General features: G+C 41.2%; 1 protein-coding gene and 1 pseudogene across 8 annotated transcripts in view; one reads left to right on the top strand and one right to left on the bottom strand.

The window, feature by feature from the left end:
• The window catches only part of TRIM37 (tripartite motif containing 37), a 133,833-nt gene that overhangs the window by 41,210 nt on the left and 65,447 nt on the right, over nt 1–27,176 (bottom strand). For 2 of the 7 annotated variants that reach the window (XR_014783522.1, XM_084803262.1), the window contains exons 18-24: nt 24,663–24,857; nt 18,404–18,712; nt 12,462–12,584; nt 11,348–11,537; nt 10,132–10,250; nt 3,743–3,879; nt 1,538–1,616 (exon numbers count right to left, since the gene is read on the bottom strand). Coding sequence is in view for 6 of the 7 variants with exons in the window: in XM_084803262.1 (XP_084659388.1) it covers nt 1,581–1,616; nt 3,743–3,879; nt 10,132–10,250; nt 11,348–11,537; nt 12,462–12,584; nt 18,404–18,712; nt 24,663–24,857 (1,109 nt within the window). In the remaining variant the exon portion in view is untranslated. Of the gene's footprint in view, nt 1–410; nt 1,617–3,742; nt 3,880–10,131; nt 10,251–11,347; nt 11,538–12,461; nt 12,585–18,403; nt 18,713–24,662; nt 24,858–27,176 lie in introns of those variants that run through there. The other 5 variants (XM_084803260.1, XM_084803259.1, XM_084803258.1 and 2 more) reach the window with 3 other exon arrangements.
• Nucleotides 5,302–5,842, top strand: LOC311609876 (large ribosomal subunit protein eL21-like; annotated as a pseudogene). Its single transcript has one exon. The product of its transcript is annotated as a large ribosomal subunit protein eL21-like (transcript).

The raw sequence follows: 27,176 nt of genomic DNA, 5'->3' as shown, positions 1-27,176 counted from the left end.
TAGAGCTTATGCCCTAATCGAAGCACTGGGTAAGCCTGACAGCTTCAGCTCAGGGATAAGGTGCTCGCCTGCCATGCTAAGGCTTTGGGCTCCTTTCTCAGAAGTAGCAAAATACCAAAGGCAAACACCACCTATCTGGATACTTTAGCATATAGGATGGCTAGAGGTTGGGGTAAGAATCGTTCCTTCTATATGTTCTACCACTATCATATATGAAGAAATCTTCTAGTTCTTTTTAAAGAAAGGACAACAGAAGCCCAACTCTTCTCTTATCAAAATGCCCTTGTCTTAACAGCTAAACACCCACAGCAATAAAGTTTTGAAAAAACTAAAAAACCAAAAAAACGCCTTCTGGTCCCACTTTCAATAAACTGCAGAGGCACATTTTCTCAAGTTAATTTTATTTAAAAAAAAAAAAGTGCAAGCTGTTAAAAAATAAGCAAGCTATGAGTCACAGCATTAGCAAGCCATCAGACACGGAAGTACACAAGTCACTAAGTACAAGAAGCAGGCCAGAGCACTCCCGTGTATGTACGTCCATGCTTTCTCAGCAGTCTCTTGGCCAACTTGAAGCAAAACTTTCACCAAACAAATAACAGCTCAAACACAAACACAGGTGCACAATGGCAAAATTTGGCAATCATTTTGGGTTTGGGCTAATTGGGAATATGAGAGAAAGCCTTGCTCACAGTTTCATGTTGATGTAAGACTAAAAATATGAGTAAATCTTTAAGTGCATTCACTAAAATCAATGTCCAACCAATAGAAATACAGTTCAAAAATATTTGTTGTACTACAGATATGTTTCAGGAAGCATAAAAGAAAATAACTTTAAGTAATCTTATTTGTGTCCATATGACCACGCACAGAACCAGTTCACAATGACTTAACTCGTTTTAAATGACCTCTGTAAAGGTCACACAACTGAAAGATGCCTTAGCCAGTATGCCAGCACTTGAACAAGGGAGAAAACAACAAAAAAATGTCTATCACCATATCTCAGACAAGATTCAGTCTAGTGTTACTATAGTTGCTATAGTTACTCAGGTAAAGGGTCCACTGAACAAAATCTGTTCATAAGCAGTTTTTCTGTTCACTATTATATTGGCTTAATGAAACTACAAACTAAAGAAAAACTTAAAATATGTCAATCTAAACCATATGTCCAGCCAAAGACAGAAGAGCACCAATGCTGAACAAGATAGAGTCCACACAATTGCTCTAGGTACTTTCTGGCACTCAGCTGGCTTTCTGTTATAGGAGACAAGCTGCCTTTGTTAATGTATTAATTTGCTAAATTAATTGAACACTACACTGTTAGTTCATTACATTAGAAGGAGCTCTTTACCCCCTACACTACTGTGCCCTACTAGATAAAATATTGTGTACCTTCTAATAGTTTCAGAATTGCTATTTCAGGTAGAGATGATAAAAAATGAGACTAAATCTGATTATCTGACTGCTGAAAATTTAGAGCACCAACTTCCAACAGATTTCAGGGCCCAGGTAGCTTGCAGCTCGGCTCTCATGTCTTTACCTTCCACTGCCTTCATCAGTGTTGAAGTGGAGATTTTCAGGGTCTATTTGTTCACCATCAGGAAAACTGGAATGTGAATCTAAGGAAAAGATTGAAAGGGAAAAAAAAAACTTAAGTGAAAGCAAATGTCAGGGCTAGAGAGATGGCGCAGCAGTTATGAGCACTGGCTGCTCCTCCAGAGGACCCGGGTTCAATTCCCAGCAACCACATGGCAGCTCACAGCAGTCTGTAACTCCAGGTCCAGGAGATCTGACATCCTTACACAGACACACATGCAGTCAAAACACCAATGCATATAAAATAAAGAATCGCTGTGAGTTCAAGGCCAGCCTGGTCTACAAAGGGAGCCCAGGACAGCCAAGACTACACAGAGAAACCCTGTCTCAAAACAACAACAACAACAAAAAACCCAAAAAAATAAAATAAAATAATATTTTTTAAAAAGCTCATCTTATTAAAAAAAAGTAAATAAAAGCAAATGTCACAAGGCACATGTTCTTATGTGATCTTATAAAGTGATAAAGATGTGCTAGGTGAGGAGAATTTGTTATTTAAGTTGTATGCAAGTAAAGAAAAAACAAAACAAAACATGTACAGGCACCCACAACTAAAAGAGGAAAGCCACAGCCATGTTCCTTCTAAGACACTGCCCGAGAAACAAAGGTGGTGGTGCTCCCCAGGCTCAGAGTCCATGGATACAAACCGTTCCTCACACAACTAAGCTTCTTGTGAAATCATCATTGCAAATCCTACTAGCACTCAAAATAAGTTGCCTCAAACCTGGACACTTCTTTAGAAGCAGAGGCCATTACTGAAGATGCCTCAGGACTGTCACTGGTCTGCAGAGCTAGGACTAGGCAACGCCAGCATGATCCTGGTCCCTCATTGTGCACTTTCCATTTATACCATGTCTACTTACATTCAGTTTGTACAGTAGAGGTCACAAAATCAAAGCACAACAGACAAAACACATCTGCATCACAGAAAACTAACCTGTCATAAAGACAGAAAGGGCCAGGGAAATGGCTCTGTGAGTACAAACTGTATACATCTGACAACCTTAGTTAAATCCTTAGAAATAGATCTGATGGGACACACCTGTAATCCCAGCATTCCTATGGCAAAATGGGAACAAAGACAAGAGAGTCACCCAGAATCTCACAGCCAGCGAGTCTGGAGTATAAAGTACATAGCCAGGGACAACAAAGACGGCTACACAACAAAGTGGAAGGAGAGAACTGACTCCCCAAAAGTTGTCTTTTGATTTCCATATACTCACTGACATGTACAACCCTGCACACACACAATTTAGGGGGGAAAAAAAGACAGGGTCTCTCTACAGCCCTGCGGTGCTGGAACTAGCTGCACAGACCAGGCTGGCCTCAAACTCAGAGATCTGTCTGCTTCTTCTGAGAGCTGGGATTTCAGTTATGTACCACTGGTCCTGGCACAAATAATTTTTTTAAAAGGGAAAAATAGTAGCAGATTTTGTTTTGTTTTGTTTTTGTTTTTGTTTTTTCCCCATTAAGAATTATTTTCTGGAGAGAATAAAAAAAGAAAAACCGACAAAAAACAACCCCAATTCCAGGATGTGTATGCATGTATGAAAAATAAAAGTTTTAAAAGTTACAATATGCAGCCATGTGTGGCGCACGCCTTTAATCCCAGCACTCTGGAGGCAGAAGCAGGTAGATCTCTCTGAGTTTGAGGCCAGCCTGGTCTACGAAGCAAGTCTAGGAGAGCCAGGGCTACACAGAGAAACCTTGTCTCAAAAAAACAAAATAAAACAAAACCCAAAAAGTTACAGTATGCTAGAAAACAGAAAAAATTCTTTAGAGGGAAAAATATAAAACAAAGCCTAAAAACCCCAAACACATGAAAATTAGCATTGGTGCAGATCGAACTTTTAGGTGTAACAGCCCACCCGCTGTCTCTGCTGATAACTCCTGGTTCTGAAGTATCCTCAGCCACAAGCTACCCAACACCAGGCTCAGGCTGCAGGTTTTCCATGCAGGAAGCGGCACTCAGGCGGCTAACTGGCAAACAGTACCTGACGACTTTCTTGGTACTTACCGTATCCTTTACCACAGAATGTTCTCTCACAAATGACAGTAATTTGTTAAAAAGAAGTAAAAGCAGCACAGCAGAGTGAGCAGAAGCAGCAGTAGAGGCAGAAAGAGCAGCAGCAGCGATGCTTTTATGAACCTGTGTAAAATGACTACATGCTGCACCTTCATCCGGGGGCTGAGCCAGGAACGGATCATTGAACGCGACCATGCTGGTGTGTTCTTCCTGCTCCTCGTTCTCAGTGTCACATTCAATGTCGCTGTCACTACTCATTCCTGGCAGGAGAAGGGGAGGATATATGGTAAGAATCCACTATTACGTGACAGGAAAGGGCAAGCTAGTATGTACTGAGCTGAGACTCCATTGTACTTTACACTGATGCAGTCCGACAAACCAAACACAAGAAAACAGCAGCCACACAAACTTCAATTCTCTGCAGCTTTTTAGAAGCACTACTTTTTCTTCGATTAGAACTGAGTATCATAATTCTTGAAGTTTTGTGTAGGTAGTATTAATTTCAGTATAGTGAGAAAAATTTTTCCACATTAAAAACTTATTTTCTGGGGGCTGGAGAGATGGCTCAGCAGATGAGAGCACTGATTGCTCTTCCAGAAGTCCTGAGTTCAATTCCCCCAGCAACCACATGGTGGCTCACAACCATCTATAATGTGATCTGGTGCCTTCTTCTGGCGTCTGTATACATAATAATAATAAATAAATAAATAAATAAACCTTAAAAAAAAGAAAAAACAACAAAATAGCTAATAGTCTCCTGACATGTGCACCCCCCCCCCCACACACACGAATTTTTTTCAAGCATTCAGGTAACATTTCCTTCTTCAGTATTCAGAATACAAAGACTGGACCTGGACATTCTGAAATGTCTCCACTTTTCATAAAGTACACATACACGTGAAAGCTGTTGGCATATTACACAAAATACATGCTCTAAAGAAGGAAATATGTAAGTATTCCTTTCTCTTCTTTTTTGTTCTGACAGTCTCATTCTGTAGTCGTCTGCCCTCAAACTGAGGTAACTCTGCTGCTTCAGCTCCCCAAGTACTAGGCTGCAGGAAAGAGCCACAGCGCCCAGCTAGATAGTACTTTACAGAACAAACCCTAGCCCCATGTGTGAATCACCACTCCCACCTTGTGGCCCCTCATGGATCTGGTCCTGAAACCCAGGCCACACATCTGACCTCTAGTACTATTTCCTCACTGATGGTGATTATAAGATACTACTAACTATACGGTATTTCAGAAATATTACAATAAAAAAAGAAATCTGTAGCCTAAAATAAACTCCAGGAGGTCAATGAGCTGAGGCTAGCTGTGGAGATACAAGCCCCACAATAATCTCAGATGCTTGGGAACTGATGTGGAGAAGCAGGCAATTCGTGCTTATGTACTAGTAATATATTCCTGCCCTTATTCCTGTCTTTTACATCAGTGGTTCTCAACCTTCCTAACACTGCAACTCTTTAACACAGCTCCTCATGTTGTGGTGACCCCCAAACATAAAATTATTTTGTTGCTACTTCATAACTGTAATTTCTCTACTTTTATGAGCTGTAAGGTAAATATCTGGAGGCTGGAACCCAGAAGGTGAGAACCACTGTTCTAAAGACCCTTAACGTTGTTTAAGAATCTTCCTTCCGCTTTTTTTTTTTTTTTTTTTTTGGGCCGCAGCAGCCATCTTGCAGCAACTTGTCAAATGACGAACACGAAGGGAAAGAGGAGGGGCGCCCGCTACATGTTCTCCAGGCCTTTTAGGAAGCATGGAGTTGTTCCTTTGGCCACATACATGCGAATCTACAAGAAGGGTGATATTGTAGACATCAAGGGGACGGGGTACTGTTCAAGAAGGAATGCCCCATAAGTGTTACCACGGCAAAACCCGAAGAGTCTACAACGTCACCCAGCATGCTGTGGGCATCATTGTGAACAAGCAGGTTAAGGGCAAGATTCTCGCCAAGAGAATCAACGTGCGCATCGAGCACATCAAGCGCTCTAAGAGCAGGGACAGCTTCCTGAAGCGCGTGAAGGAGAACGACCAGAAGAAGAAGGAGGCCAAGGAGAAGGGCACCTGGGTGCAGCTGAAGCGCCAGCCTGCGCCACCCAGAGAAGGACTAAGGGGGAGGAGCCTGAGCTGCTGGAGCCCATTCCCTATGAATTCATGGCCTAATGTGCAAAAGGAAATAAAGGGCCTGGACTGTAAACTGTTTTTAAAAAAAAGAATCTTCCTTCCCCAGAAAAGCTGTGTTCTTATGGAGTGGGACCAAATACTGGACTTTTCCAATTTTCCTTATCCATGAACAATGATACAAGATAAAGTCAGGAAATTGTTGACTGGCCCTGAGAAAGACTTTACTTGTTACTAGAGATTCAGAGAATAAACAACCCTCCCCATGAATTCTCAGGATGTGATTCAGAGTTCTTACCAAGTTTGCAATTGAAACAACTATCTTGTCACTTTCAGAAGAGCTAAGGCAATTCACTGAGACTTCTAGTTCACTGAGATGACACAACTTAAAGGGGGGGAGCATGTAGAGGGTCACACCTGCAATCCCAGCATTAAGAAGCTCAGGAGGGAGAACTGCTAATGACCAATAAAAGGTTGTCCTATATGGTCCCAGTTAGAAAGGAATGGGAATGTCATGACAATCACGTCTAAGAAAAAAACAATTAGATTCCTCTGATACTGGAGAGCAAGTAAGAGACTACTTTGAGCCAGGCATGTTGACACACACCTATAACCCCATCACTGGGAGGCTTTGGCAGGAGGACTCTTGAGTTCTAGTCTGAAAACAAAAGAGCCAAGTACACTGTTGACTTACTCAACTTAGAATTCCATCTCAGTGTGTCTGTTTTCAAAGCTTTTTTGTTTTGTGTTTTAGAGACAGGATTTCTCTATGTAGCCCTGGCTGTCCTGGAACTTGCTCTGTAGACCAGGCGGGTCTTCAACTCAAGAGATCTGCCTGTCCCTGTTTCCCAAGTGCTGGGATTAAAGGTGTGTACCACCATGCCAGTCTCCAAATAGAAATAACTGAGAAATAAGGAGTCAAGAGTCACCTTAACATGGGCAGAATCATCTCACAGATTGGAGTCTTGGAACAAAAGCAGAAAAAGCTAGCAGAACACCAACGCTCATCTCCCTCTGCTTGCTACCTCTTCCCACTGCCAGGCCCTGTATCCTGTGATCAACTGTACCTCTCAAACTAGAGATCAAAACAAGTATTTCTTCCTTTAAGTTACTCCATCAGGCATTACATCAAGCAAGTAACCAATACATATGCTTCTATGCTAACCACACATTCACACAGGAAAGCGAGATGTGACTAAGTGGGAGACTAAAATCCTGTTACTTAACATGCTTCTTAAAAGCTTCATGTCCCCAGCTCCAGATCCACACTGTAGCCAGAGTAGAAGCTAAAAAACACAATCCATGTATGATGCCACTTGTGGCTCCAAGCCCATTCAAAGTTCAGAAGATTCTAAGCCACAGATAAGGCTCCTCAGGATCTGACATCTACGTCCACTCTAACCTCAAACTTACTGGCACATCACTTGAGTTCTACTCACGCCTTCAGTGAGCTTCCCAAGGGCAGACTACTGCCCAGGTACATAGAGAGATAAAAGCACTGGCTCTGGGTTCAAATTCTAACCCTTACAATGCCTGACTTTGGGCAAGATAAGTTGTATTTCTAACGCTTAAATCACCTGTTTGTAAAATCAGGAATAAAAGAAGTTAATGACCGTACAGAATAATTTTGAAAACACCATGGTAAGAACTTAGTAACTATCAGCTGCTAGGACGATATACTTTTAGATCCTGATATACCCTATCAGGCTAGTTACCACCCCATGTTATCAAAGGCTATTTGCCAGTGTCTCCAATACCTAATCCATAGTTTCTAATGGTTCTCCCTGCCCCACTCCTCCTGCCACACATACAGAGTTTGTTTTGTTGTTGTTGTTGTTGGGTTTTATTTTTTTCCGGCTTTTCGAGACAGGGTTTCTCTGTGTAGCCTTGGCCATCCTGGACTCCCTTTGTAGACCAGGCTGGCCTCGAACTCACATTGATCCGCCTGCCCCTGCCTCCTGAGTACTGGGATTAAAGGCGTGCGCCACCACGCCAGGCTACAGTTTGTTTTATTAGTACCTGCAGCCCACCATGCAAGTGAGTCTCAAGGGCTATCGCCCTGGTCAGATTGTTATGCTGATCAATGGTCTTTTACTGGGGATGATTTTGACTGCCAAGAAGTGCTTGGTCACATGCGCACATATTCTGGGCTGTAACTGATAGGGAAGTATAGCTACTGCACCCGTGGTTAAAGCACTGAGGATGCGGCTATGCATCCTAGGCTGAGAACAGCCTTCCTACAATAATAGCCAAGTCCAGAGTGGCAACAGTGTCAAGGCAGAGATACCTCTTAACCAGACACCTGCATTCAAAACGGATCCAGAACCAGGCATCAAATTCAACATCAGGCAAACTAGAACACTTTTATAAATGATACAGAAAGAAAATAAGCTTGTACTTCCAATACATGTTGTAAGATTTCATGTCTCTATAATTTATTGTCAGTATGTACACAGACGTTTGGAAAGTAGCTAATTATCAAAACTCCTTCTCAAAAAGATCAGTAGTAGTAACATTTCTTTCTTTAAAAAATTATTTTTTAGGCTGGAGAGATGGCTCAGAGGTTAAGAGTACTGGTTGCTCTTCCAAAGGTCTTGAGTTCAATTCCCAGCAACCACATGGTGCCCTACTCTGGCATGCAGGCATACATGCAGGCAGAACACTGTATACACAATAAATAAATAAAGCTTTAAAAAGAAAAGTTTAAAAAATTATTTAAAATGTTTTATTTTAGGTGTTTTCCGTGCCATGTGGGACCAGAATACAGCCCTCCTGAAGAAACCTGTGGGGATCTGAACGTAATGGGCCATGGGCTCCTCTGTTTGAATACTTGGTTTCAGTTAGTACAACTGTTTGGAAGGAAGGATTAGGATGTGTGGACTTGCTGAAGGATGGTTATCACTGGTGGTGAGCTCGGAGGGTTCAGAAGTGTCTTTGCCAGTGGGCTCTTTGCCTCTTGCTTATGGATCACGATGTGAGCTCTCAGCCACCATCCACCAGCTTTCCCACAGGACAACAAGAAGCTTATGCCAAACTTCTATGTCATTTACTGGTCAATAACTGAAATTCAGTTCCAATGTAAGAAATCAAAGCATCTTTGAAAGCTATTCTTTTCTGCCAACCTATAAAGGATATAGGAAGCGCAATACCATAGCATTGTTTTAAGTAAGAATCTTACTTGCTATCAGAAATCCTAAAACTTACTACTGAGGTACATTTGCAGAGCTGAAGACAGTTGTTATAGGGGCCTTTAAACAATTAAAATGAGAAATTCTTCCATAAGAGCAAAGAAAGGCTGGAGGAATGCCTCAGTGGTTAAGAGTGAGTACTGAGACTCCAGAGGAACTAAATTCAGTTCCCAGCACCTACATCAGGCAGATCAACATGGAACTCTCGCCCTAGTGGGACCTAATGCTTCCTTGGGCACCTACTGGCACATACATGCACATATCCACACACAGACACACATATATACAACACGCTGAAGGGAGAAAAAAGCAATTTACAGACATTAATCAAAGCTGACCTCAAAGGCAGTAGTGAGACCAGGGGAGCACATATGATGGGAGTTTCAGGTAGCTGTGGCCACCAGACTTGGATCCTGGAAACAAACCTTGGGTCCTCTGGTAGGGGAGTAAGTGCTCTTACCAGCCAAGCCACCTCTTCTGCCCCTAGTTAGCTGTTTAGAGGGGCAAGTGTTTCCTATAACACTGAATTAGGGACATTAGTCAGAGACAGTGACTGGCATGTAGGTGTATACTTATTGACTGAGTAGATAAACTATCTGTAGGTCTTGTCCCTGTAAATAACTTGTCTGGTAAGGCAGTCTCTGTTCTGTTCTTTCTTTTCTTCTTCTTTTTATTTGATTTTTATTTTTTTGAGACAGGGTCTTACTTATCCCTGGAAGTCCTAGAACTCACTATGTAGACCAGGCTGGGCTCAAACTCACAGAGATCCTCCTGCCTTAACCTCCTGAGTGCTGGGATTAAAGGCACGTGCCACACCCAAGCTCTTTTTAAGACAGACAAACAAAGTGAGGGGCTCACTATATAGCCCTAGCTGGACTAGAACTCAATATGCAGACCTGGCTAGCCTAGACCTGAAAGAGATCTGGCTGTTTCTGCTTCCCAGTGTTGGGATTATTGACACAGACCACCAGGCCTGGCCTCAGAGAGATCCTTCTATGTAGTGACTTGCCCATTTTTTGCTGTTCTCTGTGTACAATGACCTTGCAAGTAACAGAAAGTAACATGAATTCAGTGTTCAAATATGTCTGTTAGGTTTCTGTAACATTTTTACTAACTAATCACTTCGACTCCCTCAGCCACTGAGAACTCTGTCTCCTGCTTGCTGATCTTCCTGACCCTCCTTGTTCATTCCTCACCTTCCTCAGGGGCAGCTGAGGCTCCTTCAGGGAGTGTGGGCTGTAACTCCCCACCTTCAGAATGACTTTCCAAATCTGCCATCTGCATTCCTTCCAGACGACTTCCTTTTCCATTAGTCCTTAAAGAAGAAAACAAACAGATTTTCAAATGTCTAGTAAATGACACAGTAATTTTCTTTTTATCCTGAAGCTGAGCCATGAAAGACTTAATTATGTATAATACTAAATTTCCAGTTTTTAAATTTTCACTGAAAATTCAGAATAAAGGTTACAATAAGGCAGATTACCAAATCCAGTTTATGAACATTGGCTACTCTTCTAGAAGACCCAGATATGATTTCTAGCACCCACATGACAGCTTACAAACAAATGTCTGGATAAGGAGAAAGGTGCCAATGACCAGAAATCCTTCCTGGAAATTCCAAGTGGCATTTTAGAGGACAATTTAAAAAAAAAAAACATAGAAAGAGTGAGATAAAAAGCAGTGTTTTAAAAATAGACAATTAAACCAGGCATGGTGGCTCACGCCAGTAACCCCAGCACTTGGTAGGCTAAGGCAGAAGGATCAAGAACAGAAAGGCAGATTGAGCTGATGAGACCCAGTCCCAGAACAAACAAATATAAAATAGCAATAATAAGTAAGATTAATGAAAGTACTTTATTCCACACAAATATGAGTAACACTTATGACAGGTGACCCAGCACAAATGCTTTAGAAGGATGCACAACAGATTAAAGCACAAGGCAAATCGACAGCTGAAGCACACACGTCTCACAAGGCAGTGTGTTCAGGTGTTCCTGATCTGAGATAGCTGGGGTTGTGCATTTTGTAATACAACCCTCAGGTGAGCAGGAGGACTGCTGTCATTCTGGGTGTGAAGGGTGTTAGAGAAAGGAGAGAGTGTACAAGAGAAGGCCATCACTGCTTTTAAGTGACTTTTTTGTTTTTCGAGACAGGGTTCTCCTGTGTAGCCTTGGCTGTCCTGAAACTTACTTTGTAGACCAGGCTGACCTCGAACTCACTGAGACCCACCTGCCACTGCCTCCTGAGTGCTGGGATTACAGGCGTGCACTACCATGCCCGGCTCTTTAAAAAGTAACATTTTAACGCAATAAAAAAACTTACTGCACACCCAAAACACTAGGCAAAGAAGAAATAATTATGTTCATTATAATGTAGACTTGAGGTTCCAAACAATAAAAGAGTATTATTTACCCCAAGGTGACCATTTTCCTTCTTTTCTCAACAGTAGGTAAGCCATTGAAAACAGCAACCACCACAGCATCAGAATCCAAAGCTTTGCATTGTCGGTCTTCGATTTTGGGCAGAATATCCCCAATGACACCGTGAGTCAGGGCTCGGGGAGAGTTATGTCTATTCCCAGACTGAGAGCTTCCCGGGGAACCTTAGGAAAAACGGGAGAAGACAGCACACATAAAAGCTCCCTTAGCATAGAAAAGTATTATTGTTGTTGTTGTTGTTCTGGTTTGGTTTTTTTGGGTTTTTTGTTTTTGTTTTTTGGGTTTTTTGAGATAAGAGTTTCTTTGGTGTAATAGCCCTGGCTGCCCTAGACTAGCTTTGTAGATCAAGCTGGCCTCGAAGTCAGAGATCAACCTGCCTGTCTTCCAAGTGCTGAGATTAATGGTGTGAACCACCATACCCAGCAGAAAATTACTTTATGTACACATTTCTTTTTAAACTTTTAAGAACTTTAAGTATATGAGTAGTTTTGTCTGCATGTATCAATGTGCCATGTGTTAACAGAGGCCAGAAGAAGGCTTCAGAACCCCTGAAAATGCAGTTACAGATGGTTTTAAGTCACCATGGGCTGTCAGTAATCAAACTCAAGTCCTCTGCATGAGCAAAAAAGTGCTCTAAGCCACGAGCTATCTCTCCAACCTACTATATGTGGAGTTTAAAAGAAATAAAAACTTTAAAATAATTTTACAATATATCACAATCTTTTTGACTAGCTACTTAAATATTAGCAAGTCTAAAATATATAGCTGAAAGCACTGTTCTGATTTCAGATGAACAAACTTCAAATACTAGAGCTGAGAGGCATATGTCAGACACTCCAAAACTTGGGAGGCTAAGACAGGAGACTCAAGAGTAAAACCTCACATACAGACAAATATATAATTAAAAATAAAGTAAGTCCCTTTTAAAACCCAAAAATAGAAGGAAAGATAAACAATAAAATACCCCACAAAATCATACCTTCAACTGTAATTTCAACATCTTTGATGCCTTTCAAGGTTACAGGTGTATCCCATCAATTCCCAGGAATACACCCAATAAAATTATATTACAAATTCTTCAAATTTACCTTCAGACAAAGTCTGACAGTCTCCCTTGGAACGGCCATTTTCTCCCGAGTCCATGGCTCTTCGGAGTGAGAGACTGCCTGCTATGGCCCGAGCTGATTTGGGTGAATTCTTCTTACTTGTGGCTGCAAAAACATTAAGAACATTTCTGAATATGGTAAAATGTCACAAACTCACCATATAGTCAGAGGTAGGTCTAATCTTTGCGAAACATGAATGTTTTTCTGTCTACAATGTTGAAAACAACAGGGTACTCTATGATCCTGACAGATTACTTATCATTCTGTGACAAAAACAATTCTATATTGTTGCTTCTGAAACAGTATTAATAAGATTAACTATGACCTCATTTTTTAAAAAGTTGAATCATTTGAGACAATGAAGTATAAGCAAAAATATAAACCCTCCAAGCTAGTGGCTCTCAACCTTCCTAATGCTGCAATCCTTTTCATACATAATGTGCTGACCCATCAACTATAAAATTATTTTGCTACTTCTTCATAACTGTAATTTTGCTACTATTATGAACTGTAATGTGAATAAATAACTAATGAAGGATGTGACCCCAGATGGGGCCAAGACCAACAAGTTGAGAACAGCTAGTCTAATCTAAACAACTAAATATTGTGCTTGATTGGATCAAAATATAACCAATGCTGAATTTGAAACAAATTGTAATTATAATACTTCAAAATGTTACCAAATTAAAAAACTGTGACTAAAGTAGTAATGACAACAAAATGTACAGCTTAAAATAACAGGAGCAGAGACACAGGACGGGATGGTAACAACAAGAATTAATCAGCCTCACAGGCAGACTCAACTTACTGAAACAATATATTAATTTTAAAAAAAGACGACAATGACGACGACGAGCATCACAGCTTTAAGCCTAGCAATCAGGGGGTGAAAGCAGAGAGATTGTGAATTCAGAGGCAGTGGTGCACACCTGAAATCCTAGCGCTAGGGGAAGCTGAGGCAGGAGGGCTGTCCTAAGTTCATGGGCAGCCTGAATAGACTGCACAATGAGCTCCAGGCCAGCCTGGGTTACAGAGTGAAATCTAGTCTACAAAGGCAGGGAGCTCAGGGAGGAACACAGGAGCACGTGTGAGCCCACATCCAACATTGCTGTGCCCCTCAAGTACCACCAGCAGGAGGTGGGGGGGGAACACACACACACACACACACACACACACACACACACACACACACACACACACACAGTAACTGTGTGCTACCAGCATATGGACAGGTATCGGTCAGAACTGAATTTTCACATTTACACTCTGACTTTAACAAGGGTGCCAAGGAAAGAGAGATGAGGGTAAGTGTTGCAGACAATGTGGAGGAGCTAAAAAATCACATGACTGGCACAAATACAATTCAGCAGATATTTTGAAAACAGTATGACACTGCCAATTCCTCAAAAAGTTAAACATGATTTTCATTACCCCAGCAAGTACACTTTTTTTTAAAAGATTTTATTTTATTGGCATATACATTTATGTTATTACATATAAATTAAAAATAACATACAGCAAGAAGAACCATGAAACAATCAGGGATTATATTTACATTCATGGTGTTTTGGCTAATTGTATTTGGGAACCTTGTAGAAAACATCTTTCCTATCTTGGTGATTCTAAAATTCTGAATGAGAATCAGTATCTATCATATCTCATCTCTGCTAACTTAGAACATCTTTATATCTAGGCCTAAAAACAGAATTCCGCCTAAAAATGGGCAAGCTTCGATATAGGCAGAGCTGACAGCCAAACTCTACCAATAAAGGGTAATAAGCAAGTCCTCAATAGTTCTTGCCTCACAAATATGTCTATCAGACATATTGGCCCAGAAGGCTGAAGATTATAGAGAGCATTATAGAGAGTTTTGGGTGACTGTTCATTTATCTTCTCATTTTGGAAGCTGCTAACCTGTACTTTCGGTTCACTCAGGTAATTATTATTCCTTCTCAAGTCTCTGATGGGGTTGAAGACCAGATAGTTTAGTCTCACAATTAACCTTCATTGTTTAGAAGTAAAGATGTTTTTGGGCAAGTACATTTTTCTTTCTTTCTTTCTTTTTTTTTTTTTTTGAGACAGTGTTTCTCTGTGTAGCCTTGGCCGTCCTGGACTTGCTTTGTAGATCAGGCTGGCCTTGAACTCACAGTGATCCACCTGCCTCTGCCTCCGGAGTGCTGGGATTAAAGGTGTGCACCACCATGACCGGCTTAGGCAAGTACACTTTTAAGTGTACACCTAAACAAAATATTTATTGTTTATGCAATAACTTACAAAACGTGTTCACAGTAACAGCATTGATTATAGTCAAACAGTGCAAATAAGCTATCTATCAACTGATAGTGGATAAACAGTATGTGGTATAGTTATATAATAAGATATTATCTGACCAGCAAAAATAACAAGTTATTATGAACTCATAACATGTAGGTACCTTGAAAGGATAATGTGAAATGGGGTGGTGGAATAAAGAGCTCACTTGGTCACGCATCATGGTACATAACTGTAATCCCTAGACTAGGAAAATTGAAGCAGAAGGGTCAGGAGTTTGAGGCTAGCCTGGGCTACATAACAAAAGTCTATCTATAGCCAGTTGGTGGTGGTGGCGCACGCCTTTAATCCCAGCACTCAGGAGGCTGAGGCATGTGGATCTCTGTGAGTTCAAGGCCCGCCTGGTCTACAGAGCAAGTTCCAGAACAGCCAGGGCTCTGCTTCACAGACAAGCCCCAGAGAGGAAAACCAAAAAGGAAAGGTCACCAGGAGATTCTATTTCTATGTTAATGGAGAAGGCCAATTTAAAAACAGAGAGAATAATAAGTGCCAGTGGGCACGTGGAGAACTGGAACCTGTGCAGATAAAAGTGCAGCTGCTACAGCAAAAAGCATAGCATCCACCCCAAAGCTAAGAGTTCAGAGTAAGCCAGCAACGCCACTGTTCATATATACTGACAAATTTAAAAGGGGGGCTTGAAAATAGATGTCTACATTTAAAGCCAAAAGATATAAATGACCTAACTGTCCCCCAAGGATAAATAGATAAACAAAATGTTCGCACAGATTAGGGTCCTGCCATTTAGAAAGAAGGAAGTTCTGTAAGATGCTATCATGTGGTAGAATCTTGGAGATACTTGAAATAAAGAAGCCAGTCTCACTCCCCTCCCCCCTCTCCCCACCCCAACAAAAACAAAACAAAAACAAACAAAACAAACAAACAAAAAAACCACCAAAAAACCCCTAAATGTCAAATGCTGCAACAATTCCAATTCCAAGTGATACCTAAAGGTGAGTAACAGACCCAGAGCACAGAGGAGCAATCCCCGGGGTCAGAGGAGAGATGGGGGATAGCTGACTAAATGGATGTAGTTCTAGTTTAGAGTGAGGAAAACCTCTTAGAGGTGGATGGCAGGGAGAAATACACATCGATGCCAACGTGATTAATGCTACTGAATTAGTACACTTTATGTTATGTACACTTTGCCAAAAATTTTAACATTATGACTCCACAACTAAAGGCTAAAATGGCAAATTTACATTATATATACTTCACCACAATTTAAGACTTTTGAAATAGCATGTATAATTTGGGAAAATGGACACACATAGTACCCAATACCAAACTCTTTCTCAATCCACACAACCCCTCAGCTTCTCCTAAGTTCACACGCAATCTGAAACCTTTGTTTCTCATCTCAGATGCAGCCGGTGCGCTCTTCCACTCAATCTTTTCTACAAGTACGAGCAGCAGTTCCTCAGTGAGAGGCTTCTCTTCCATGACATCAGACCCTGCCTGGCAGAGGTGTCACATGCCTGTAGACTCAGCACCCAGGAGGCAGAGGCAGGTGGATCTGAGTCTGCAGAATGAATCCCAGGATAGCCAAGGCTACACAGGGAAACCCTGTCAGCACATCTGCTGGAAGTGATGATGCATGCCTTTATCCCAGCACTCATTGATGAGCTGGAACCAGGTGGATCTATGATTTCCAGGCCAGCCTGGGGATGTGGTGGGGTGGGACTGGATGACACTCTGCCTCATATGCCAACAAATTAGTATGTAAGATTCCCTCCACCTACTCGGCTTGGATTCAAACAGTGTAAGAGAGTGCTGGCACTCTCATGCATTTACATACATTGCAGCTGTGACCTCGCCTCAGCTGATTTGTATATAATGCCTGCTTAGGACAGTTTACAAGACAGCCCAGCAGGTGCCCAAACAGCATATTCAAACAGAATCCTCAACTCTGACCTTACCTGCCCTGACACAGATTTTTACCATATAGCCCAAACTGGCCTTAAACTCAGGGTCCTCCTGTTTCCTCTTCCTGAGCACGAGGATCACCCCAACATATCAGTGCCCTTGGCTTTGAACTGCTTCTCAAGTAGATGACAAGTTGCTTGCACCCAAAACAAAACAAATCTCACTTTCCAAACTCCTTACAACTAACTATCCAGCCTTTTCAACTACAATTGTGACAAAGAACTGAATTCTGGGGCCAGGTGGTTGGTGGTAGCCAATATTTGGTCCCAACACTTGGGAGGCAGTGGCAGGTGGATCTTGAGTTCGAGGCCAGCCTGATCTTTAGAACAAGTTCCAGACAGCCAGGAGTACACAGAGAAACCCTGTCTCAGAAAAACAAAACAAAACAAACAAACAAAAAAACACAAAACATTGAATCCTATAGGCCTAAGACAAGTGTTGTCTATAACAGATTAACTTTTCCTTTATGCATCCAGAACAGCACTGGTTACATACTTAGAATGAGAAACTAGGTCGAAGCAGGCTGCCAGGCCAGGAGCAAGTCTACCTACCCATGGCTTTAGCTCCAGATGACACCACAAATTCACAAGCTGAGGTAATAGAGCTCCTGCTCTGAAGCCGTATTAGATCATTCTTCACAATGCTGCTGCTTCTGAACAAATGAACAGCTCAAACTCCTTACTAAAGACTCTAAGATGCTGGGTTAGACCCTGTTGTTATCTGACTTCATCTGTCTCCCCTGCCTATTCACCATATCCACTCATGCTAGCCTCCCTTCAACCCCTCAAAGTCGATCTTATGCTTGTGAATTTGCATGTCTGTCTTGTTTATGTACAGCACTGCCCCACTCCCAATCTGAAGAGCTCAGTTCAAATATGTTTTACAGAGACTTTCTCTGAAGGCATTCTTCAACAATTCCTATTTCACAGTGGTTAAGTATTACAATTATTTTCACTCATTTATTTACATACTTTGTCTGCTTCTTATCACTACAACGCAGGCTCCATCAGGCTACTGAAGCCACTTAATGCCAAGTACAGACAGAGCAGTCAAAAAGCATTAGCTCCTTCATATTAAAACAAACAAACAAAAAAATCAGAACTGGATTGGAAAGGTAACTCAGCTAGTAAAGGCACCTGCCACTTTAAAGCCTGATGACCTTAGTTCAAACCCTAGTATCTACATGTGGAAGGAGAAAACTGGCTCCCCCGAGCTGTCCTCTAACCTCCACAAGTGCACGATGTTGTACACTGGCACACGCACGCACGCACAAATAAAATCCTTTTCAAAAGAGAGTCAATCAACTTTGGATGGGGAGAAAAAGGCAATTTTAAGTTATAAAAACAGCAGAAGAGATGGCTCAGTGGTTAAGAACACTTATTACTTTTGCAGAGGACCTGGATTCAAGACCCAGCACCCATACATTTGCTCACAACAGTCTAAAAATCCAGTTCCAGGGGATTCAATGCACTCCTTCTGGCCTCTGTGGGCACCAGATACACACATGGTACACAGGCACACATGCTGGCAAGCATCCATGTACATAAAAATACATTTTAATTGAATTCATTAGAACAGAGATATTGACAATTTGTTAAGTAAAAACAACCAGTCATATGATTTCACAAAGTGCATGGGAGAAATTACCTTATAGGAACATCATTACTTACGGTTTCGTATGTAACAGCCAGCAACTGATGATTTTGCTAGAAGCTCCATTCCCAAATCCTGTAATCTACCAGAATTTTCGGGTCCACAGGTGGCCAGAGCTGCCTGGTCAGCACAGAAAAGGTTTGTCTGCATGTCTGCAGAAGCAACACCACTGCCTTTTACATCTGACAGTGTAGTCTTCACATCAGTCTGCATACATCGGACTTCGGCCATTTGAGTTTTGAGCCTTTTCAGCATCTTTAAGTCAGAGGGCACTCGCCACATCGCCTGCTGCTTCCTTTGATCTTTATCCTTTCGAGAATATGATGCTGCAAAAAGAAAGCAAGTGACAAACCATGTTCATATACATTTTAACATTCATGACCTCACTCTTTCCCACAAATTTAATGTGCCAAATGTGGTAAGGTGCTTCATAACTACCATCAAAGAGCATGCATCAAGACCAACAAGATGGCGTAGTGGATAAAGGCACTTGCTGCTATGCCTAACCAAGAAGATGGCGTAGTGGATACAGGCACTTGCTGCTATGCCTAACCAACAGCAGTCTATCCCTAGTCTATCCCAACTGCGTGGCTGAAGAAGAGAAGTTGAGTACTGCAAGTTGTCATCTGACTTTCACACGTAAACCACAACATACATATACTCATGTATACACATACATACCCATACAAATAAATAAACAAAATAAACAAAAAATTTAAAGCATGTAGTAAATTCTATAGGAAACACAGGTTTAACTGTTTACATCTTGTATCTTAAAGCCTCCAGTTAAGAGTCTGGATCATAATCAGCATTTCACTTTGAATTACGTACCTACTTCTAGAGTTTAGAGAATGTTCTACCTTGTGGGTTTTTTTTTCTTAAGATACTTTTCTCGTTTTCTTAAATTTATTGTGTGTGTCGGGGGGACAAGATAGGATTTTCTCTGTGTAGCCCTGGCTGTCCTAGAACTAGCTCTAAAGACCAGGCTGGCCTTGAATTCAGAGAGCTGCTTGTCTCCTCCTCCTGAGTGCTAGGATTAAAGGTGTGCACCACCACTGCCAGGCTTTTTCTGTATTTCTTATGGTCACAATTAAAAAAGAAAAGAAAAACCTAGAAGCCAAACACTTCAACAACTCTGCTATCCCTGTTTCATGTGCACATAAAATCCCAGACAAGACACTGCCCAAGACACACTCCTTCTACTCCATCTCTACCCTCACAGTTGATTCTGGGATCTGTGCCGCTACAGGGAAAGAAAATACCCTCCACCAAGAGCCTGTCTGCGAGCCTGCGAACAGACTCCCCATGTCCACAGTCCAGAGAATGCCAGGTATCATTCTCATCCTCCCAGTGAAGCTTACAGAACTAGTTCCAGATTCCTGGGTGACATCAGAGGATCCCCAGTGACACAGATATAACAGTGTGTAACAGTGCACTTCAACTAGATGTCCTCCCTCCACATCCCTGGAGTACCACATCCCTTGCCCGGAATTCCCTCTCCCACCTTTCTCCTGGCTGCCCAGGAACCAGAGACAGCCTGGCTGTATACTCTTGATGAAACCTGCAAGCAGGGACCCACACACACACCTCTTGGGCCTAACCTCCCCTCAGAGTGCTCATCATGCTGCTGTCTTTCAATGACATTAACAGTGCATCTGATAAATTTCTTACTCAAAAGACAATCTGGCACAATGTCCTCCTTGAACAGCCAACTTGTGACCTTTCAGTTCCTAATCATTTATTGTTCCCAAGATGCCAGAATGTTTTCTAAAGACCAAATCAGGTATTACTTTCTGCTTACAATACCCACATGGCGTTTTAAGTCTTTTCTTTTTTTAAAGATTTATTTATTTATTATTATGCATATAGCGCTCTGTCTGCATGTACACCTGCAGGCCAGAAGAGGGCACCAGGTCACATTATAGATGGTTGTGAGTCACCATGTGGTTGCTGGGAATTGAACTCGGGACCTCTGGAAGAGCAGTCAGTGCTCCTAACCCCTGAGTCATCGCTCCAGCCCCCACATGGCGTTTTAAAGCATTTAGGAAGGTACTGGCATTGTACACAAGGCTCTACATTACCAGACTCTGTTATCTAATGATAGCTTTCCCTTCTACTTCTACTACACACACCCCCGATTCCTGGAGTCACAGGTCAGTGAGTCTCATCCAAATATATCCAGAAATTATCTGACTTTACTATTTTCAGAACTTGAAATATATTAAATGGTTGAGTATCACTAATCTAAAAAATGTGAAGAGCTCCAATAACCAAACTGGTCTGAGTACCATGTGTCTTCATCACTGTTCTATTGTTGTGCACAGACACCATGAAAAGAAAGCATTTCACTGAGGGTTGGCTGACAGCTTGAGAGGTTTGGTCCATTATCATCATGGCGGGAAGCATGGAGGCACACAGACAGAAACGGTCCTAGAGAAATAGCTGAGAGCTCCATCCTGAATTGCTGGTGCAGAAACAGACGATGGGCTGAGCTCCCAATATTGTTTTCTTAGGCTCTTCATTTGGCTCATTTTTATTACACAGGTTTGCTCATGTCGCTGGCTCTCTTTTTTGAAAAAATAGTGTTAAAATACTTGTTTCTATTCCTTTAGTTTTAATTAAGCAGCAACATCATCCCCCTCCAGAAAGTACCAATATTCCTTCTATCCTACTCCCAAAGTCTAGACCCAAGACCTTGCTGTTCCTTTGTATTACCTGCCCATGTACGTCTTGATGATCCCCGCATTTTAGTCATCTGGATTTAAAATTCAGTTGCCTCAGTATTCACTTTACATAGAAAAAAACTAAACATTCCAGACCAGGGATATTACTATTAATACAGTCTGTATCTTTTCCAATGACATTAAACTTTGTTTGTTTGTTTGTTTTTCGAGGCAGGATTTCTCTGTGAAACAGCCCTGGCTGTCCTGGACTCACTTGTAGACCAGGCCTGTCCTCCAACTCACAGGGATCTATTTGCCTCTGCCTCCCAAGTGCTGGGATTAAAGGCATGAGCCACCACGTCTGGTTGACATTAGATTTTTAAAACATGATTTTACCTATTTATTCAATCTATTATAAAGCTCTCTCTCTGTGAGGGTCATCATAGCATGAGGAACTGTATTAGAGGTGGCAGCATTACAAAGGCTAGAAACTACTTGTTTAAGAGAACCTTACACAGAATGTACTTGAAGCATAAACAAAAAGCAACTGTCCCAGAACCTAGCTGGAAATAATCTTTCAAATTGAGGGGCAAGACTTTTAGGAAGTATGCTTTAAGAAAAAGAAGAATTAATGCTGGGCGAAGTGGGGTGCACTTGTAAGGGGGGCAAAGGGGAGACAGATCTCTATGAGTTCAAGGACAGCCTGGTCTACAGAGTCCAGGACAGCCAAGGCTACACAGGGAAACCCTGTCTCGAAAAACAGAACAAAACAAAATGAGAGGAACTAATGATTCATGCTGTAATCTCCAACCTGCTATAATGGCTCAGGTTTTGTTTTTTACGCAGAGGTTCTATGATTTTGTTGAGAAAATGAGCTCTGCTACTTTGAGATATCATCATAATTCTTATTTTCATCCCGGTGTGAATAAAAAACTACTATTTAGAAAGGTCAGTCTGTTCTACTATATACAAAGTGGCACAGGCCACGCAGAAAAGGCAGTGGCAAGCAAGTCAGCTTCTTGACGGCACCCGCCATTTTTGCACAGCTGATGATGGGTATGTCCTGGAGAGGCACGGACCCCAGGGACTGTGTCTCTGGATTGCTTCTTGCTGCTGATAAGCCTTTCCATGCTTGCCGTTGTTGTATTCCTCAAATATTCTATATATATATGGCTGCAAGTGAGGAAATCCTCCCTGCCTTTAGTTTGGTGTCATTATTTCCTGGGTGACAGCCCACTCTGTTGGGCAAAATTCTTGCAGATCAGTATGAAGATTAAATTTCGTGAAATGATGCTGTTTAGATGAATTGATGATTCTATAATTCCTGATAATGATTTTATAGAATTCCTGATTTGATTCAAGTAACTTTAAGCCCACCTCCTCCCACCCCTGCAGAATAGCAAAGGCTGCATAAGGGAGCTCTGTGAACCTTCATATGTCACAAACTCATAAACTGGACTAGGAGGAGGAACAGGCTTGACATAAATTTACGATCTAGGAAGGCATTCTCTATGTTAGGTCCAGAGATGGGATCATGGGTCTTGTTATGCACCATGATAACTAATTTAAGCTATACAGGCCTTAAAAATAAGACATAAGACAGATGACCTGTTTCTTGGTAAAAACTTTGCTAACTTATGACAGAAAAAAACTATTGCTTTGAACTTATAATCCTGCTGTATTTCCCTCTGTATTATGACTCTGTTTCTGTGATAATTGCTTTTATGGCTATGAGGTTAATTTTTCTTCTGAAAGAGAATTTTGCCTTAGAAAGTATAAAAGGAACCAAAAAATAATAATAAAGGTTGTTGGAGACTGTGGGATTTACTCCATCCACCAGATGTGTATGTATACATGTATAAATGTAAAGACTGGTTGTTGGTTGGTTGGTTTGAGCTGCTCAAATTTGCTCCATCCACCCAGTATGTGCGCATGTGTGTATACATATGCAGGGTGATAGGTGAAGCCTCTTGGAGCCTGCTCACTGGAGTTTGCTCTTTAGAGTTGGCTAATGTCTGTTTGTCTGTGTATGTGTGAAGCTGTTAGAGCCTATTGGAGGCTGCTCATTGGAGCTTGCTCTTTATAGAGTTTGCTTTCTCCACCAAATGTGTGTGCGTGCGCATGCGTGTCACTGTGTTTTCCCCCTTCTTTTCATTCTCTATTGGCAGCCTATGTCAGAACCATCAGCTCTGACTCCTTCCCCTTTCCTTTTACCTTTGAGTTTCTCTGTGCAATTTCCAAAGACAATAGCCATAAGCTATCAGTTCTGGCTGTTAAAAAGTTAAAGAGAGTTTTAGAGTTTCTCTATGAGATCAGTATCAGTGGAGACATTCACCAGAGACACCAGCTCCGGCTCTTAAAGAGTTAAAGTTCAGAGTTTCTCGCCAGAAGGATAGCTTCTGGCCCAGAGTTGCTAGTTAGAAAGTACTGGCCTCAAAGTATTAAGAAAGTTTAGAGGTTTTTGTTTTTTGTTTTGTTTTGCCAATAACAAACAACACTGGCCTCAAGAAGTCAAGAGCACTGAACCTTTGGCTTCCTTCGCCAAGTCTACCCACCTTGGTTTAACCCTGTGTGTCAAAGCCACCTCTGACAACAAAGGATGTTGTAGAAAGCATTCCATCAAAAATGCTGCTTCTCTAACCCCAGGAGTTTGGGGCTGAGGATGAAACCAAGGGCCTTGCACACATTAGGCAAGCACATTACTGAGCTATACCAGCAGGCCCTAAAACTGGTCTTTAAACTGTAGCTTTTAATGGTAAATCACTGTTTTATGTATAAAACAGCTCTATCTCAGATTCAAAGAGCCTAGACTGGATTATATAAACCTGTTTTACAATAATGTTACATAACTCTTACATTAAATACTGTGGAAAATTAATATACAGTTTCTCAAGTTTTGATGTTTCTTTGTGTGTTTGAGAGAGACAGGGTCTCATGCTACATATTTCTAGTTGGTCTGGAACTCACATTATGTAGACTAGGCTGGATGTGAACTCACAGAGATTGACCTGTCTCTACCCCTTAACTGCTAGGATTAAAATGTTGTACCTCCACACCCAGGCTTTGTTTCATTTTTTTCAAACAGGTCACACCATACAGTCCAAGCTCACTAAGTAGCCTAGGATAACTTCAAACTCAGAGCAATCTTCATGACTCAGTCTTAACAATGCTGAGATAACAGGGGTATGCACGTAATGGTATGCATTTTTCATTTAATGAATAGTTAAGTAAACTTTTTTAATGTTCAAATTAAGACACATTTCCCCTTCAAAGGCAGGGCTGAAAAACTGAATTCACTCACAAAGAGGCCAACTACATTTTTACATGTAGATAAAACTACCAGACATAACATAAAAGACAATCACTTAGAACTTTCTTAGTTTGTTCTCTGATGTGTGTGTGCTGGGTGATTACTATACTACTGAGCTACACATCCTAGCCCTAAAACCTTTTAAAAGGCATTTAAAAATTTGACACTCACATGAAATGAATGAAAAATCATTTTACTAGAGAAATAGTTATACTATGTTCCAATACTAAGATGAGATACATGAGTAGAAATTCAACAGTTCCTCCAGAAAACAAAAGAGGAAAAGTCAGATGACTACTTTACCTGTGGGCTGCAAAAGGGAAGCAGATGGACGAGGCTGTAGACCCCATAGATGTTCCATGCTGCTGCGGTCCTTAAGATCCAATAAATGTATTAAGATTAAAGGATCAATGTCTAATAAGCTACTGGTAGCGGCAGAGCACAAATGTGCTCTTCTTGACATCCTGCTACTAGCCCCCACATAGCTGTGGCTACCACCTGCAAAAGAAATACAGAGAAAACATATCATATGTATCTGCACATTTTATTTTTTAATAATACTAATTAATGGTTGAATACCTGCCTACAGATCTATGTTTTAGATCATATTCTAATGAAAAGTACAAAGGAACTATAATGTCAAGCAATGAACACGGAACAATTACTGAGCATGGGCCTTGTTACCCATAATTCAAGAGCAATCACCAACTTGTCCAAAGCACCATACAGATCATACTCGTGTAAAATACACAACTAGAGGTAAAAACAAGGACAAGGCAAGAAAAAGTTTTCATTCCCATAAGCAGAGAGTAAAAGAGGTTTTGTGTTTCCACATGCTTAACATTTAATACTGACAGTTTTTAAATTACTAATTATATTAGGTGTTATAATGGGCCTTTTAGCCTAGCACTTGAGAGGCAGAGGTTAAAGGATTAGGAATTCAAAACCATCTTTGGCTCATAACAAGTTGAAAACTAGCCCAGGCTTTATGAAACCCTGCTTTTAAAAAAAAAAAGAAAAGAAAAAGAAAGAGATTAAAAAATAAATACTAAGTATTATGGCCAATGCGTGGTGGTTTGTCTTACTACAGTTTTAATTTGGCATTTCCTAAAAAGACAAAACACAAAGGAAAAACCAGGGTTTCTAAAATGCATGGGCTCCATATTTATAAGTAAACCAACACATAACTTGAGTCACAGAAGAAGAAAAAACTGTCAAGAATTAACTGAAGAATTCCAAAATATGATAAGAAATGTTAATCTTTTCAACAGCCAGGTGTGATGAATCATGCCTATAATCCCAGCTCTCAGGAGGCTCTAGCATCAGAACTGCTGTGAGTTGAAGGCCAGTCTAGACTACGTGAGTTGCAGGCTGAGGCTACAAAGTGAGAGCCTATAAATATACAGATTCGGGGGGAAAAAAAAACCATAATGAGCTGAGACAGTACTGCATACCTTTAATCCCAGCATGGGGGAGGCAGAGACATGCAGATTTCTGTGAGTTTGAGGACAGCCTTATCTACACAGTGAGTTACAGACCAGCTGGGGCTACATAGAAAGACCCTGTTTCAAAAAACAAAACTAAACCAACAAAAACTAAGCAAAGGCCAGGCTTAATTCCAGCACTTGGGAAGCAGAGGCAGTCAGATTTCTGTAAGTTTAAGGTCAGCCTGTTCTATATATTGAGCTTTGGCCAACTATGACCACATGTTGGCATAATGTTCTTGTGGACTGTGTACAGTTTAACCTTGTTCATTCAAATGATTTCTCTACCCCACTATCTGGTTTCAATCCAGTATTGTGATGTTTATTCTAAGTATTTCCTGTCTCAAGTTTGTGTAAACATGTTACCATTTGTTCTCTATACTGCCAATAAAAGCCAACTAGCCAATGCTGAGCAACAGAGAAGACAGTGGGACATCCTGGTCCAGTGAAGGGAGGAGGAAGAAGAGGAAGGAGAAGAGGGATGCACATAGGGAGGGCTGGAAAGAAGTAGGAGAAATGAGTAAAAAGCACCTAGGGGGCTGGAGAGATGGCTCAGATGTTAAGCACACTGACTGCTCTTCTGGAGGTCCTGAGTTCAATTCCCAGCAACCACAGTGAGGCTTACAACCACGTATAATGTGATCTGATACCCTCTTCTGGCATGCAGATGTACATGCAAACAGAGCACTATATACATAATAAATAAATCTTAAATTAAAAAAAAAAAAGCACCTAGGATATGAGTAAAGAGCAAATATAATGTGGGAAATCTGAATGGGAGGAAACTCTATTAGCTTAGAGATTTATGATGGAATTATTACTGATCAGTATTGTGCCCTAGGCTAATTAAGTATATCCTAGTCTCTCTGTGTGATTAATTGGGTATATACCTGGTTAAAGGCCCCAACTACATAAAAAGGAAATGTCAATTTGCCCTAGAAATGGTATAATGCTATGGCTTTTTATTTTTTTATTTTTTGGGTTTTTGTTTGTTTGTTTTTCTTAGATGGGGTCCCTTGTTATTTATTTTAAAGTATATGTGTGGGAGTGGGGGGGGGTGTGGCTATCTGTGTGTGTGTTTGACTGCATGTTCCTGTGTATCTATGCCATAGGTTACAGAATTCAGAAGACAACCTCTGGTGCCAGCTCTTGTCTTCCACTTTGAAATAGTGTCTCTCCTATCTTACTGTTTGCTGCTATGGAACTGGGCTGGGCCTGGCCCAAGGGTTTGGAAATGCTCCATACATCCCACTCCAGCTTTTAATCAAGGACTCATTTTATCAACTTTAGAAAAGGTACACAATGTTTCTATGCGCTTTACACCCATTTCTCC

Source organism: Acomys minous (genome assembly GCF_964271855.1).
Source record: "Acomys minous genome assembly, chromosome: 12".
In the NCBI taxonomy this organism is placed as follows: Eukaryota; Metazoa; Chordata; class Mammalia; order Rodentia; family Muridae; genus Acomys; species Acomys minous.
The sequence above is the reverse complement of the archived record's forward strand: the minus strand, read 5'-3'. Positions and strand labels throughout refer to the sequence as shown.